Source organism: Liolophura sinensis, chromosome 7, assembly GCF_032854445.1.
Source record: "Liolophura sinensis isolate JHLJ2023 chromosome 7, CUHK_Ljap_v2, whole genome shotgun sequence".
Classification (NCBI taxonomy): domain Eukaryota; kingdom Metazoa; phylum Mollusca; class Polyplacophora; order Chitonida; family Chitonidae; genus Liolophura; species Liolophura sinensis.
This window is the reverse complement of record NC_088301.1, coordinates 24,499,990-24,516,201: the sequence shown is the minus strand read 5'-3', so window position 1 is coordinate 24,516,201 and position 16,212 is coordinate 24,499,990. Positions and strand designations below refer to the sequence as shown.

At 39.2% G+C, this 16,212-nt stretch overlaps 2 protein-coding genes across 2 annotated transcripts in view; one reads left to right on the top strand and one right to left on the bottom strand.

Moving 5' to 3' along the window:
• The window catches only part of LOC135470764 (vesicular inhibitory amino acid transporter-like), a 14,874-nt gene extending 7,903 nt beyond the window's left edge, over positions 1–6,971 (top strand). Inside the window, exon 2 of the mRNA XM_064749804.1 lies at positions 5,760–6,971. Coding sequence (XP_064605874.1) covers positions 5,760–6,971 — 1,212 coding nt within the window. The remainder of the gene's footprint in view (positions 1–5,759) is intronic.
• A 6,700-nt stretch (positions 6,972–13,671) lies between these two features.
• The window catches only part of LOC135470763 (uncharacterized), a 212,583-nt gene continuing 210,042 nt past the window's right edge, over positions 13,672–16,212 (bottom strand). The window contains exon 17 of the mRNA XM_064749803.1: positions 13,672–15,493. Coding sequence (XP_064605873.1) covers positions 15,374–15,493 — 120 coding nt within the window. The 3' untranslated portion in view covers positions 13,672–15,373. The remainder of the gene's footprint in view (positions 15,494–16,212) is intronic.

Below are 16,212 nucleotides of genomic sequence, written 5' to 3'. Positions count from 1 at the left end.
GTAGAAAGCGAGTCTGGTGATTTAGACGGTGGCTATCGATTAATTGGATCAATAGAGTAAAATTGGCCCCTTCCCATCAGGTAATATCAACGGATGAAGATTTGTGAATTAGAAGTTAATGCTTGGGTATGAGCGAAGTTTGAACTATATTTTCCCACGGCTTTCAGTGATTTGACTCCAGTCGGGAATTTTTGAGCGTCCCTCACGGACTTTCCCGTTAAAAAATGATTTCCCCTGACCGTTTGTTCTTTATGACAAGATATAGCTGGCCTTAAACTGATGGCATTGAAACACTTAAATCGTTGAAAATATAACGCTGTGAGCTTATGGGCATGGTCTCGTGGAAAATGAAAGCAGTGGGATGGAAATATTTAAGCAAATTTCTCCAAAAGGGTTAAGATATATTTCATTTTGTGTGATCATATTTGCAACTTTAAAAGAGAGCCAGCATATTGTCGGAAGGATATATATATAAAAATGAAATTCGAAGTTTCCAGGTTTAAATTGAACATTTTCTGTCCTATACAGATGTGTTGCACATGCGCAAAGATGCATGTGTGAGGAAAGATTGAGGCAAATCCTCACTTCCGCCATTCTATACGGCTATATATATATATATATATATATATATATATATATATATATATATATATATATATATATATATATATATATATATATATATATATTTGCTAAGTGTCAAAGTTGTAAGCAGGTCCCATGATCATAAAGTATTTCTGAAATCATATCACCTCATTAGGCTGGAGTAATAAAGACGAAAAGGTCGCAGTTAACACAAGTGTCACCAAAGCATTCACTCGAGCAGCATCCAAACTTCCCAAACTGCCATTTTCCAATCACGTGACTCCGTTTCTTTAGAGTAGGCTTGACTGCTCTTCCCCAAATTAAGATCATGTTCTTTTTCCATAGTATTTGTACGTGTAGTTCCTACTATTCATAATTAAAACAAAAATTAATGTTAAGACTCCCAAACAAGTTGTCAATCGCCCTTTTAATGTTGCCATCACCGTCTTGGTTTACATCCAAACATTCCATGAGTTTATCTCTTACCAGGCGGCGCCGAGTGCGGCCGACTCATATCTAAAATGGCAGTTAACGAAGGTTGGTGTGCTTTCGATGCGAAAGGCACATTTCTGCTAGTTGTGACATAATGGCCTTTCTTACTCACGAATAACTAGGTGAGTCAGAATTACTGTAGAATTAAAAGAAACATTTTTTTGCGGCGTGATGCTTTGATTTATTTATTTATTTATTTGTACTCAAGAATATTTCACTTATACCATGGTGGTCAGCTTCATGGTGGGAGGAGTCCGGGGAAAACCTACAACCATCCCCAGGTTCCTGACAGACCTTCCCAGGTACGGCCGTAGAGGAAACCAGCATGAGCTGGACTTGAACTCACAGCCACCGCATTGGTGGAAGGTTCCTGGGTTATTGCGCCATGCTAGCATGCTATCCTCGTCGGCCACGGATGCCCACACTTAATGCTTTGATGTGTTGAGAATAGCACACTGGAAAAGACCGAGTTCGAGGTTACTGAATGGAAGAGTGCATATCTGTAATTTTAAGCTGGGAAGAATGAGCATGAATTACGGGCAAATGAGCAAATACTAGCATTTATCTCACCACGGAAAGGATCCCTCCGTTTATGACGAAGGCAGTTAAAGCAAAGCAACTGCATATGTGGTGTGTTATGAGCATGGCTGTCAAAGTTTAACCCTTGGAAACACGGCAACTCGATTTGTATAATTTGGACATTGCATCACTGTTCATAGAAATGTTTCTGACAATGAACACTCTTCAAGGACTGTACAATGTTATGTAATTTAAGTGAGTGCATAGGGTTTAACGTCGTACTATGTAATTTGAATTGAATGAATGACAATGACGACAGTGATCAAAATGGCGGGATGGAAAATTCCTGGAGCTTGAAAAGAAACGGAATTTAGCCACATATAGACAGAAGGGAAAGAGAGACATGTTTGTGATTTATTTGGTCAAGATTTTGCTGCATTCTCAAGAATACGCATGCAAAAGTCATCGTTTTTCAGGTTGGTGGAAACCTTCCAAAGCCTGAGGAAACCGGAAAATGCCATAGAAATCCCCGCATATCGCTTCCCATATCGCCTTGGCCGGAAAAGCTCGCCCCTGAGCAAACGTCACTCTCACAATATGTCCGCTTATCATTTACTGTGCATGTATATCCCGTTAACATACTTGACCGCAGGCTATACACAAATCGCGACGTTCCCCAGGCAAATAACCTGATAACAGATGGAAAAAGCCTTATAAAAAATTACCTGTGCATGTTTCCAAACACACCCGTCTTAAGTATCACGTTCCTCATTTTGCCATCGAGCTCAATTTCTTCCTATCAACGAATACCGAATTAATGGTTCTAGAAATTGGAGAAGTGTGATTTACATTAATTGGCGTCGTTCTGTTGCGTTAACCGGCGCTGGAAATAATAACTCAAGGGTTATTTCCACTCGCAATGACGAGTAGTTCGGTAAGCCAAGATTTGTCACGTCGTACAAGGTGAATTAACACGGAAGATTGCAGAGCCAACTGACCTTTCACCTTTGTCGTGAGCTGTAAAGAAAGCATTGTCATTGGATGGTTTACGGGCTCCTCTCGTGCGATCTCCAGGGACGCAGACCCAATTTCCAGATTTGAAAGAAAGTCGACTTTCTTGCCTCTTTCAAAAGCATGCAGATTTGATGAATGGCAGGCTTTTCACACTGAAGGTCGCAGGATTAAATGTGTGTACACGGATTTTTTTTTCTCTCCCGAAAATCTCTTCGTCGTTTTTTTACGGAATTAAGCCAGTGTTGCGGTAGAAACAACACGATCCACGTTGTTTCATAAAGTGCACCGCCAAAGATCCGACGTTTCTATCCATGTGCTATGCAAAATTTTGCTGCATTTTACGTGTGAGAAAAGTATTTTCAACACACTTAAAGGAGAAGAAAACATAAAAATGATGCCAAAATCTGATGAAAGAGCATCAAAACATATCTGAAAATATGATCTTTAATATTTTTTGGATTTTTTTTCAAGAAAAAAGGGTATTCGAAAATATTTTTGCATGGTGGGTAGTTGGGACCAACTTTTGGTATTTATCGTTGTTTCATAATAATGTTATAAACATGGATATGATGCTTGTGCAATAAATTTATTTGAATGTAAATTTGTTGTTTATATCGAAACATATGCATTTAACCTAAATTATGATTATATTTATGAACATATTAAAAATATAAATATGATCCAAATTGAGGTTTAAGACACTTGTTAGCTGAAAAGAACAGATTCTAGTGCAAAAATATTTATTAAACCTGTGTTACATCCTCAATCATGGCATTATTAAACAAAGGCTATAAATACCAAAAGGTGATCCCAAATACCAACCATACAAAAATTATTTTCAAGTGTATTTTTATTCTTAAGGAAAATCGGAAAAAAATATTGAAGATCACACTTAGCAATAACTTTTCGCACTCTTTCATCTGAACTTTGTCATTTTTATGTTTTCTCCACTTTTAACAAAAATAAATGTCGTGGAGATACACAAAATATTGTTTAAATATAGATATATACGTACCTGCTGTATGTAGGTGTACAGTATTGACTTACCTATGCATAACTTACACTCATTTCAAGAGTAACTTTACTTCGTGTTGATGTATTTGAATATAGTGTTTGTGCCATAGTGTTTTTTGGCCACCACTAAAAAAAAAAAAAAAAAAAAAAAAAATATGAGGCAATGTTGCACTTTCCCAAAACCGTACGTATGTAACTACGCAATCGGCTATAAATTTACAGAAAAATACACCAGCAATTGTTACTACAAAAATAGCTTACACCATTTGTACACTGTTACTACAGTGCAGCTATTCGTTGACACGGTGTAAACTATGTACACCGTTCCACATGCATGTAGCAACCCCCATTGGTATTCTCTTCCAGTCTTCCAAGTTGATAATACGGAAGTAATCGTGGACTTCCTCCGGTACTTTGTTGGCGAACCAAGCGTGTTTTATCGGTTTGCTCAGCGGAGTGTGTGCAAGTTCGAAGATGGATGGCCTTCCCGCTACCCGCCGTCATCCCGGGATGCGACTCTCCGATAATTCCTCTTGCTATAACCGCTTACGTGTGGCGAGTCCACAGGGGACGTTATGTCAATCGCCTGTCTGCGAAGATTAACCCCTTCAATAAAGAAACACACAACTTTTTCAGAAGCTGTTTGACTTATGGCATCTTTGGATTGAAAATTCCCGAGGAGATAATCTCGATGCACGTCGATCAGCCTATCTTATTATTACAGCAGCTGTATAAGACATATTGGGAGGAGAGCGTTAAGAAAGCGTTAAGTGATTAAAGGCTCTTGCCTTTCAACGGGTACGACACACACAGTGCGGGTTCAAACCCGGTTTAGGAAATGGAATTTGTAGATTCCCGCGGTTACACGGTTCGTGGGGGCTCTCATGGATTTCATAATCTCCATGAAGTCAATTGCAAGATATACGGTGTAAAACCGTATATCAGATAAGTTAAGGAGATTTCTAAATGAAAGACGTGGCTTGAAAAGGAAGGTTTCAATGCCGGCAAATCCACTTTAGATATTAATGCTTTTATCTTTTTTCAGAGATACGTCAGATTTCTTTGGGCATTGTTCTGAGACTCATGAAAGCTGTATTTTCAAAACGCCTAGATGTCATTTGATTTGTATGGTGATTTTGTATGGTAGTTTTGAACTTATAAATATAATTTGTATTTGATTTGCAAAGTGATTTTGGGCGGAAATACATCCATTTCGTACAGTTTGCACATTAGTTTTAGAAAAATAATTCATCCATTTTGTATTTGATTTACAAAGTTGTTTTGCAATACATCTATTTTACAAATTTGTGCATTAGTTAGCTGGACTCAAATATATCTATTTTGCATTTGATTTGGAAAGTGGTATTGGGTAGATTAAAAATACATATATTTTGTAATGTTTTGTAAAGTAGCTTTAGACTAAAATACTTCTCTTTTGTATTTGGCTTGCAAAGTAACTTTGGAGTGAAACTGAAATACATATATCTTGTATTTGGTTAGCATTTTCTCCTTGGACAAAAATACATTAGTTTTACAAATGTCTGTAATGTTTGTAAATGTTGGCTTCAGGCTAAATTACTTCTCCTTTGTATTTGGCTTGCACTGTATTTTTTAACTGAAATTCGTCTCTTGTGTATTTGGTTTGCGCAGCGGTGACGAATATAACCTTACCCTACATATGTCCTCATCTAAATAATTTTTAGATGAAAACCAACGTATACAGAACGTAATGATATTATCAACTTTAGTTTGTATTAAGTGAACCCTTTTATTCTGAAGAGAGAATATACTGACAAGACGTCATGTCAGAAATATCCTCAGAGCATCCTCAAAATATATTTCTCCACAAATTCCAATTACTGCAAAGTAAAAATCTCTTCTGTGTCGGGTATAAAACAACAGCTCCCTTTCCTATGCCAATTAGAGATACCACATCGGGTAACAGAGAATATTTGAAGTGCTTTTACCGAAGTCCAGCTCTGACAGTTCAAAAAAAAAGGGGAAAACGTGTTATTTTTGACATATGGAAAAATTCCCAGAAATAATCGGCCATATATGTTGTCAGAAGAGACAGCTTGCTGTCGTGTCGCGAGATGGGCTAATTATCGTTTAATACTTTTTCTCTTTCTTTGCAGGGAATGTTTATAGTGAGTTTCCCGTATGCCGTTGTACAAGGAGGCTACTGGGCCATTGTGGCCATGGTGGCTGTTGCTTACATCTGCTGTCACACGGGCAAAATCCTCATCGACTGTCTCTACGAGGAGGACTCGAGTGGACGTCTGGTAAGGGTGAGGTCCAGTTACGTGGCCATCGCCGAGGAGGTCTGGGGCCGGCGAATTGGCGGGAGAATCGTTAACTGCGCCCAACTTATCGAACTTCTCATGACGTGTATTCTTTACGTGCTTCTCTGCGGCGACCTCATCGTGGGGAGTTTCCCCAACACTCCCGTGGACCTTACTTCCTGGATCATGATCTGCACGGCCCCTCTGCTGGCCTGCGCCTTCCTCAAGTCTCTCCGCAGGGTGTCCTGGTTGAGCTTCTGGTGCACTGTTGCACACATGATCATCAACGCTATCATAGTGATTTACTGTTTCACGAAAGCCGGCGATTTCAAGTGGTCGGAGGTTCAGGTGAAAATCAACATCTGGACTTTCCCTATATCCATGGGAATCGTCGTTTTCAGCTACACCTCGCAGATCTTCCTGCCCACTCTGGAAGGGAACATGATAGACAGGAGTAAGTTCAACTGCATGATGCACTGGACGCACATCGCCGCGGCTCTCTTCAAAGCCATCTTCTCTTATATAGGCTTTCTCACATGGGGATTCGCCACGAAGGAGGTCATAACCAACAACCTGCCCACCGAATCTCTGCGCGTCATTGTGAACATCATACTGGTGGCCAAAGCGATGCTGTCCTACCCGTTACCTTTCTTCGCTGCCGCGGAACTTTTGCAAACCACGTTTTTCGATGGCAAGCCCCAGACGCCTTTCCCGTCTTGTTTTGACGACGAAGACAGTCTGAAGCCCTGGGGGCTAGGCCTTCGGATGGGGCTGGTTATATTCAACATGCTGTTGGCCATATTTATACCAAAATTTGCCCTATTGATGGGTCTTATTGGAAGCTTTACGGGCACTATGTTATCTTTCGTCTGGCCGTGCTACTTCCACATCAAGCTGAAATGGCACAGTCTCAGGTGGCATACGAAAATACAGGACGTCACTATTATAATTCTAGGGGTTATTTTCGGAGCCATGGGCGTGTACTATTCCGGTCATGCTCTAGAGAGATCGTTTCACGGTGAAAGTCCTAAACCGTTTAATCCCAGGCCATTAAATGATGGATAGTTTAGATTTCTTGTTTACTTCGACACAACCGAAAATCAACTCTGCATAGGAAACGCGTGCGAAGTAGAGTTGTTTCCCTTTCAGGGGTTATTTTTGGCTGCCTCTTCTTACAAACGTGAACGCCATTGCATAAATCTAAGCATGGTGCAAAACACTAATTAAATACATACATTTCGTACAAGCACCTGGTACGTGGATTACTTCTACTCTGTATCAGGGAAAAAAAGAGATGGAAAGCAGTTTTATGAAAGCAGAAATGGTCATCATTTTTAAGAGACAATCGTGTATGCTAGAAACTCACGCAACGATCTCGACATAACTCCGGTGTTTGTTAGTAGAAAACAAAGTGATCAAAACAGACGTGGTAGTACTCTCCAAATAACAGGATGTTCTGTTCATAATTCTGGCGGTTAAACACGACCTGGGCGAGTCACGTGACCAGGACCAGCCACGCGGTTAGCGGTTTGGAAGGTCCACTTCTCTTTTCTTCGAACGGACTGAATATTACACGGAAGGGAGAATGTTAACGGAATTAAAGTTGTCAAGATATGAGCTTTCACATAAAGAGAAAAAAGTGGTCCATTACAACTAATTGAAACACATGAGTTACCAAGAAGTATTGTCTCCAAAACGTCATGAAAGCAGAATAAGTGGTATTCTTGTAATGCTTCCCCACTAATAGCTTAAGAACTAATAACTCTACATTTTTCAGCAGTAAATTATGATACTTTTTAAATTTTCTAACCTTTTCACTTTTATTCATTCCCTACATCAGACATTTCCTTTGAAATTCCATTTTTTGAACTTGATGGATTGCAGTCCATAAAGCAATAGGAATTATTCTGATCCTTTCTATAAAGGTAGACCCGCTACAACTATTTCCAGAATATATTCTAAACGGAACTTCTCTTATACTTCTTCCTAAAACTAAATCCGTCGCCAACATTAGCGCAAGTGTTGATGTACTCCGTCACATTTTTATGAGAAGGAATTGACGAAAGTTTTTTTCAGTGGGTCTTAGTTAATTTTACACTGTACATTTCAGATGTTTGTCTTCCTCGTTGTAATGCTCTGAGCTCGTTGTTAGCATTTACTGAGAACTGATATGATTGGTGAGTGAAGACTGCCACGATGAGTATTTATGAATGTATGTCCACAAAATTGCGTGGTTCTATTTATTTGTGTGTAAAGGTATAGTAAAGCAGAACGGCATGAAAAACAAACGTAGTGCTTCTGATGTCTGTTAATTGACAGTCTAGGCCTTAGAATTCATGTATCTGTATTTATGTGAATGTGTATTGTTTCATGATATTTGTCTTGATGATTTATTTAATTGATTGGTGTGTAATGCCGTATATTTAAGAACGGGTGGAGGAAGACTGAAAGCACTTATATAACTCTAACCAAACCAGCAAGGGTTGAATTCGAATTTACTCTATTCGATTGGTGTCCAATTTAACGCCATATATTCTCAGCCCACGTATACGATCGTGGTCCGTTGCATAGGTGATGCAGGGAGGAAACCGGAGTGGCAGGGGGTATAAAACACAGACCTCTGACAGGTAACTAACCAACTTTCTCATACATGCACGTCACAATGGCGAAAGACAAGTGGGCTTCAACGAATTGCGAATTGGACTACGCAAATGGTCACTTGAGCGCCACTGACCGTTTTTTGTCACCACGGCCCCGCATACAATGTCAGTGAGAGCAACATACGCAAACTTCAAAGCCGGAACAAAACTCACATCTCCAGCGTCCTGAATGAAAAACAAACTTCTTCACCATTTAAGCTGAATTCCAGCATGCTTCGGGGGCTAATAGTCTGTGTACGATGTCTATGAACATAGCTGAATCATGCATGAAGCTCTTTAAAACTACGTGGTTGAATCAGCCAGCGAGAGCTCATAGTTATGACTTTGAGCATCCGGGCTAAAATAGCGATTTCTAAAGTTTAAAGTATTACAGGACAATGGAGCTATCATATTTGAAAGTTAGGCACATTGTGAGTACTTTTTCTGAAAAACTTCATAACTAAAAGGTATATTTTTCATAATTCATGCTAAAGTCTTGTTCAAGTCATTCTCGCCTGGGTTAAATGCGGTTTTCCAGTACTCTAAGTCATGTGACTAAAGAGCGTGTTGATGATTGACTCAGAGCAGCTGACTTCAGTTCAAACTCTGAAAATATATATATATATATATATATATATATATATATATATATATATATATATCGGGTCCTGAAATGATCGGTCTACAATTGCACAGATAACATCCTTTTCAAAAATAATTTCACCGGATATACAGATCAAAAACAGGAGAGGGAATATTCCAACTCCTGTTGAGCTTTCTCCAAAATACGATTATATAAATGCGAATGTATAAGAAATACAGTTAGGCTATTTCCCATTGTCATCCTAAATATCTAAATCATTTAGATATTTCCTCCGACTGGTTTAAATACATTTAATATTTAATCTCGACTTTAACTTGCCCGTGCCTCGTTTCTTTAATAAAATGTCTATAATTCGAAAGGTTCAACGTAAGTATTATTGATAAACTGCTTATCTGATTACAGATACTATTAAATGTGTTTCACTGACGTAGAATATCTTACACACTTTTCGAATAGTACATATGACAGTGATCAGGATTATTGATGAGAAAACGGAGTTCAGCCTAAAGATTCCACTGCTGATCTACCTGAAGCGTTTGTAGATGCCTGACAAACTTTTACCTCGATTTGAAAAATTACAGTTTCATCTTCAATATCTTTTCACTTTACCGGCCCCGATGGCTCAGTTGGTAGAGCGTCCGCTTCGGGGCGGTAGATCCAGAATCAATCCTGGGTCGGGTCATACCTAAGATCTTAAAAGAGAAAGTTGTAGCTTCCTCGTTTGGCGTTCAGCATTAAAGGGATAGTGCAACGACTGGTTGACCTGTATCAGCTTAATGGGGCAGCTTTCATGCCTTCATTAAGTGGTCTCAGTGAAGTAGCACCAGATAAAAGAATGGTGGAAGTCCCTCCTGCAACAAGGAGACACATTACACGTACATGCACTCTAAGGAATCCTTCGTTGTCATATGACTGAAAAATTGTTCAGGGCTTCAAAGAGGTATAATTTTATCAGCCTACACAGAATAATGCCTTCAGAATATGCCTGAAAAACACGTATAAACACAAGAATCACAGTAGCGAGCTAAAACAGCTTTGCTAAAGACCTCAATGGATATGTTCAAAGGGACCTCCCTAATGTTTCATAAGAAACTGCTGGGTGTTGAGTGAGTGAGTGAGTGAGTGCTTGGGGTTTAACGTAGTACTTAACCATATTTCAGTCATATGACGACGAAGGAATCCTACAGTGCATGTAACGTGCCTCCTTGTTGCAGTGCGGATTTCCACCGCTCTTTTATCTAGTGCTGCTTCACTCAGACGCCTTGCCGAAGGCTAGTAAGGCACCCGCCCGAGCCATTATACTCATACGGGTCAACCAGTCGTTGCTCTATTCCCTTCATGCTGAATGCCAAACGACGACGTTACAACTTCCTCTTTTAAGGTCTAAGGTGTGACTCCACCCAGGCATGGTGTTGATGCAGGTCATGCAATGTGAAATCACGCAGGTAATGACACGTGAACACGCGTCTATCTTGAGAACATGCAAATCTCGTTCTAAAGCGTGATTTCGCCTTACATGAATTTCACGTAGCATAGTCAGTACCTAACCTTGGCCTAGACACACGTGCGCTCTACTGCGTGGCTTTCCTGGGAATGGGGAGTCAAAGCGAATAAGAAACGACAACAAACAGCTGGTTAACGTGTTTCGCAATTTATTAGTGTCTTCGTAACCCAGTAACAAGTCTAGTAACAGGAGAAAGTCAGTAGCGTAGAGGTTCAACGCCGTCCTCGCGCGGCCGTGCCCGAATTTGGAGGGGCACAGCCCCCACGCACATACATACATAACAGTAAATCATATGTCTTACCCGGGTACTAAAAACAATGCATAAAGTCGTACCTCCAAAAAACATACATACCATTTGATAACAGAGCAACCTGCAAAAAAGAATGCTCTTTTAAGGGGCTGAATATATAAACCTATGCATATATATATATGTATATATATCTAGGATTGTTAACGAATGCAGTTTGTATACAGTGTATTTAGTAGAACAGTGGTGAGCTGAAGGACTTAAATGCTTGGTTCAGTATAAAACAGGGGTGACCTGTAGAAACGCATATCTATTACACATCGCGTTGTTTGTAACACTATAGTGGGATTTTACCTTTCCCCATATGCTTGGATGTGTAAAGCTTGAAGCCGAAATGCACTGGATTCTATTGGCATATGGACAAAGACTAAGTTAGAATGGAGTAAAATACATCAACATAAAATAGCAAGATTATCAGGTTGTTTAAGGCCAATGACGCATGCGACGGGACAGAAACTGGCCAAAATAAAGATAGAACAGATGCAGGATAGGAATGGTTTTTGATGGAAGCCATGGAACATATACTTGTATCATTAGTACAAGACGTTCCCCATACCATGGAAAAAAGAAGTTTTTGGGCTAGTTTTGTGGCAAATATGTAGTGTCGGGTTCTGATACTAATCAATGTGTTAATGTATAAATGCTTCTATGGTCACATTCTATTTGTCTTTATGTCATTGACTGGTGATAGAGGAGGCAGGTCGCTTGTTCACATGATTTTTTTGGCACCCTCCGATGCTGGTAATATAACATTGGAATAAATTTCTAATGACGCTCCGTCTGGACAAAGAAAGTGACAGGAGCTCAACGTTGTAACGTGTCTAGTAACGCCAATGGCGTCAACGTCACTATACAGATGACGTGGGACATAGTCCACTAGAAAAAAAAAGCTGCTCACCGGGCCATTGGAGCGATGATCAAAAATGAGTAATGTACAGAAGTGTGAAAATGATACCAGAAGCTACGGACGATTCTGTAAATATATAACATCAGCTGTATAGTTAATTATACGCGTCCACGAGCACACCATACACAGCTTCGATCACAGAAAGAGGAAGTAAGCATAGCAGTGGTAATCACCATGGCAACGAATGCGCACTGGGATCCCAAAAACACATGCACCTCGATTTAGTAGGCGAGAGTTGCTGAATGTAAATCACAAGAACCTTTATGATTATACTTAGTTCGTTTTCTGATTAATCATTCTGTTTTGAACCTATACTACAATGCTCTTTTCCCTGTGCTAAGAAATCTTGGGTGACAGAAAATATTTACAGTGTCAGCCTAACTGAAATAAGCCAGTCTATTTAGACGTTCTTGAACAGCAATGTCTGAAATAAGACACACTCCAAAAATTAATGAAAAGAAATGAAATGAAGATGGATGGAAACTGTAAATTCAACTGCCGGTCATACAACATCCAAAACAGGTTTCTGCCATAGACTTGATTCTTTCTCTACCGACCAAATGCTCTGGCGTCCTTCATTTTGTTTTCGCCAACAGAAACTGGAAAACACGCTGATTCACACCTCACCGAACTAAGTTCGAACTCTTACCATGGTAAAGACCAAGACTTAGTCCCACAAAGCTTTCGTTAAACTACGTTACCGTTGATTGTAACTACCACAGCAACCCATGATTAAAACATGTATGTTGCCATGGTAGTTACAATTAACTCGGGTCTTCAACGACTTTGAGGAATTGCCTCCGGGACGCTTTTGGAAGTTGTTCTAGGTACAAAATAACCGGTGATTGTCGCAGGTAATTATATTTTGGACATTTGCGTCAACAGATTTTATTGACCAAGATTTAAACTTCACAATGCCATGGGTTCACGAAATGAAAGCACAAGCGTTTATTGTAATTACTAGTTCGGACAAAGTTTACTCGAGTGAAAGGTACGTTCCTCACACCAAGCACTTCAAAGCCTTGAGAGCAATTCTCAAATACGATGCATTCTAAATCCCTAACTGAAAATCATTCAACTCACACTTGGAAAAGTATTCCATTAAAACAAATAAATGAATAAATAAAATATGATAAACAAAGAACGTTCTTTCGCTGAAAATATCTAGAATTAAGACATGGAATGCAAATAAAATATTGAGGACAAACTGTCAGCTCCTTGTTTTGTTTTGTTTTTTTTTTATAGCAGTTTAATGAATATCTCGCAGGCAGGTGAGAGAGTTCCAAAGGCATGCTTGTCCACAAACATGTTATCGTCGTCGAGGCAATGATCACAAATCCTGTCATATAGTTAAATCTCTGTGCAATAAAATGATAAGATCATAAGACGATAAGCTTGCAGGTGGGGGTATCACAGTCTCGTACATTGCCTGAACCCTGCATAAGTTATAGAATAAATAATAGCATAATATACATGACATTTAACCAGGATTACCCCATAGTACACAGAAACAGTGTGCCTCTCATCTCACCCTCGGTTCTAAACTTTGAAAAACAAACCATTAAATAAAAGAACAAGAAAACAATATGTAACTTGAGTACAAGATGTGCATGAAAGACCTTGATTTACTTACAGATAAAACAGCATCAACACTAACATATACATATATACATATACATATACATATATATATATATATATATATATATATATATATATCATATTCATATATATATATCATATATATATATATACAATCGGTAACACGGAATGTTCAAATTACAAAGTAACATAATACATCTGTACACCAACACTAGGCTGAAAATTGTCTTTTGGCAAAATGAAACTGGAGTGGACAAAGAATGTAATACTGAGATAATTGACTGCTCTCATGAAGGACCACTACAGTAAAGACGAGGTCTATACCCTTGAGGTATGTGGGAATGCTCAAAAGGCTTGGGAATACCATGGAATGCAAGAGAATTCTCTTTATGGTAACATGGTGGGAATACAAAATGCCAAGCACAGTGCGATATCAAAGGAAATGGTAATAAGTTTCTTAATATGCTAATCTGGGAATATTTTCAGAGGAAATGGTTTCACTACCCTATGAGCTGGTTTGCCTTTGTTTTCTTTTTAAACAAGCCACTTTCTACCTCTTTAGTTCTCCCCAAGACTTGCATAGGCGCTTACGGGAGTGATCAATCAGTTCCATATAATCTCATCAAGGGAACCTTTCTGTTAACTGTAAAATGTCTTGTAACTTGCATATTCCAAAATCACTTCCATATTAATTGCAGGTTTCGTGGTCTTCACCAGACTTTTTTTTTGTCTGTAACAGTGGCCTTAGAGGCTCCTGTTCAGAATCAAAACATGAACAAAGGCTTGGCAGAATCTATCTATAATCTGGGATATGATGATCCAAAGCAAGTGCATAAAGGGTTTGCATCCAATGTAATAATGGTATAAAAACAGACTTCTGCTGAACAGCTTTGGCTACATACAGTAACAATTTAACATACATGCTCCATGGGTACCCAACATATCACATCTTCAAGACCCACAGCAATAACCTCAAACAGAGCCCCATAGAAACCAGATATCACTGAGTGAGCTCATTGTAAAAAGTTTCTTCTAGAAATTTTAAGTGGAAGTGTTAAGAAAGAAAGAATTTGAGTGAAATCTTTCTCTATCAAATGTTTTTACCTCTGTGTCATGTGTCATGATCATATACAACCAAATTGTACAATAACACGCATCTCATTATTTAAACTCTTTGAATATATATAAAAGACAGTCAAACAGTGTAAGCTGAAATAGACACTTTCCGCAAGCAGGACTCAAGTTCAACACTGAACTTGAAAAACATGCAGACGATCCTGTACAGGTTAACTCAGTCTTCTTATAAGTCTGTGAAGTTGAAAGAAAACTGCTGCGAGCAGCAGAGGGCAATCGTGGTACTGAAGAAGTAGTGTGGCCACATGAAGAAATATGTACAGCACTTTACTGGGTGATACACGGACACAATATTAACACCAACTGCAGCAAAAGTCCATTGTGATTCTGTAAGGCCGCCAACGAGATGAGCAAAGATATGACAGTGATTCCTTATCAGTGTTGGTCAAGTGCCCGGGTCCAGTCCGAGCATTCCTCTGGGCAAAGTCCACGGTCACCAGCCAACAGTGCCCAATGTACAATGTAGTTGTAGTAGTAGTAAGACATGGAAAATTGCACCCGTATCTTTATTTTGGTGGTCAAAGCAAATAAGACTGTGAATATGTACAAGTTAAGACTGACAGCCTTGGGCCCTTTTGTTCCACCGTGGTTATCAATCAATCCATGAACACTGAGTCTGATTTTACATCAGATTTTTACGTCCACATACATACATCCCCGATTTCACCCACAGATAGCTGTGTGGATAACAGAATCCCCCAATAGCAGACTCAGTTATGTCCATCCAGACTCAGTTATTTCCACAGATAGGTATGTGACACTGCTTCTTGTCAACAACAGACATTTTCACTTGGCACGTTAGATTGTCTTGTTTCCCCAATGCTGTTTGCTCCACTCGATGGTTTCTGAATTGTGTTCAGCTGTTCAAGCCGAATTGCGCAGTCACTCCCCTGTAATGAGAGAAAAATGTACTTCATTACTTGCAAAAATGAGACCAGACATTACATGGATTTTGAACCTTCAATAAGAAGTTTTTAAATAATTAAGTTTCTGAACACTAAACAAGATCAATAAAATCCCAAAGTATAAAGTGTCACAAAGACTATTATTTGTGCATCACAGCATGTAACATATACAATGTACTCAACCCATATAAAAACCAGACATTACACAGATAGTGCATGCTGTGGGATGGGATATCTGGAATTGGCAGCTCGAGGGAAGTGATATTCAATGATCACGCAGCGGATTTGAATATCACTGTTCAGACTCACTACATATGAAAAATCTGACATTATCCTGATAGTGCATGCTGTGGGATGGTTTAACAGGAACTGTCAGCTCCAGAGAAGTTATATTCAACAATTTTGAAGTCCTCAGGATGTTTGATTAATGTTATATTTATACCGAAAAAAAAACTGTACCTTTTCGAGTTGTACTTTGCATCACAGAATCTGTATGTCAATAGCAGAGCCATAAACAGTCTGAACTGGTTGTGTTCTTTTCAAGCAGATGTCAAAGAGCGCATAACCTTCGTAGGGTATTAGCGCAAGATCATTGGCTATTGCCTTGTGAATGTTGGATATAACAGTTTCAAGGGTTAGTTGTCTACAGGAAAAACCTATTAAACCGCTTGGCCAGTGTGGGACAAATGGCCTTCATAACGTCA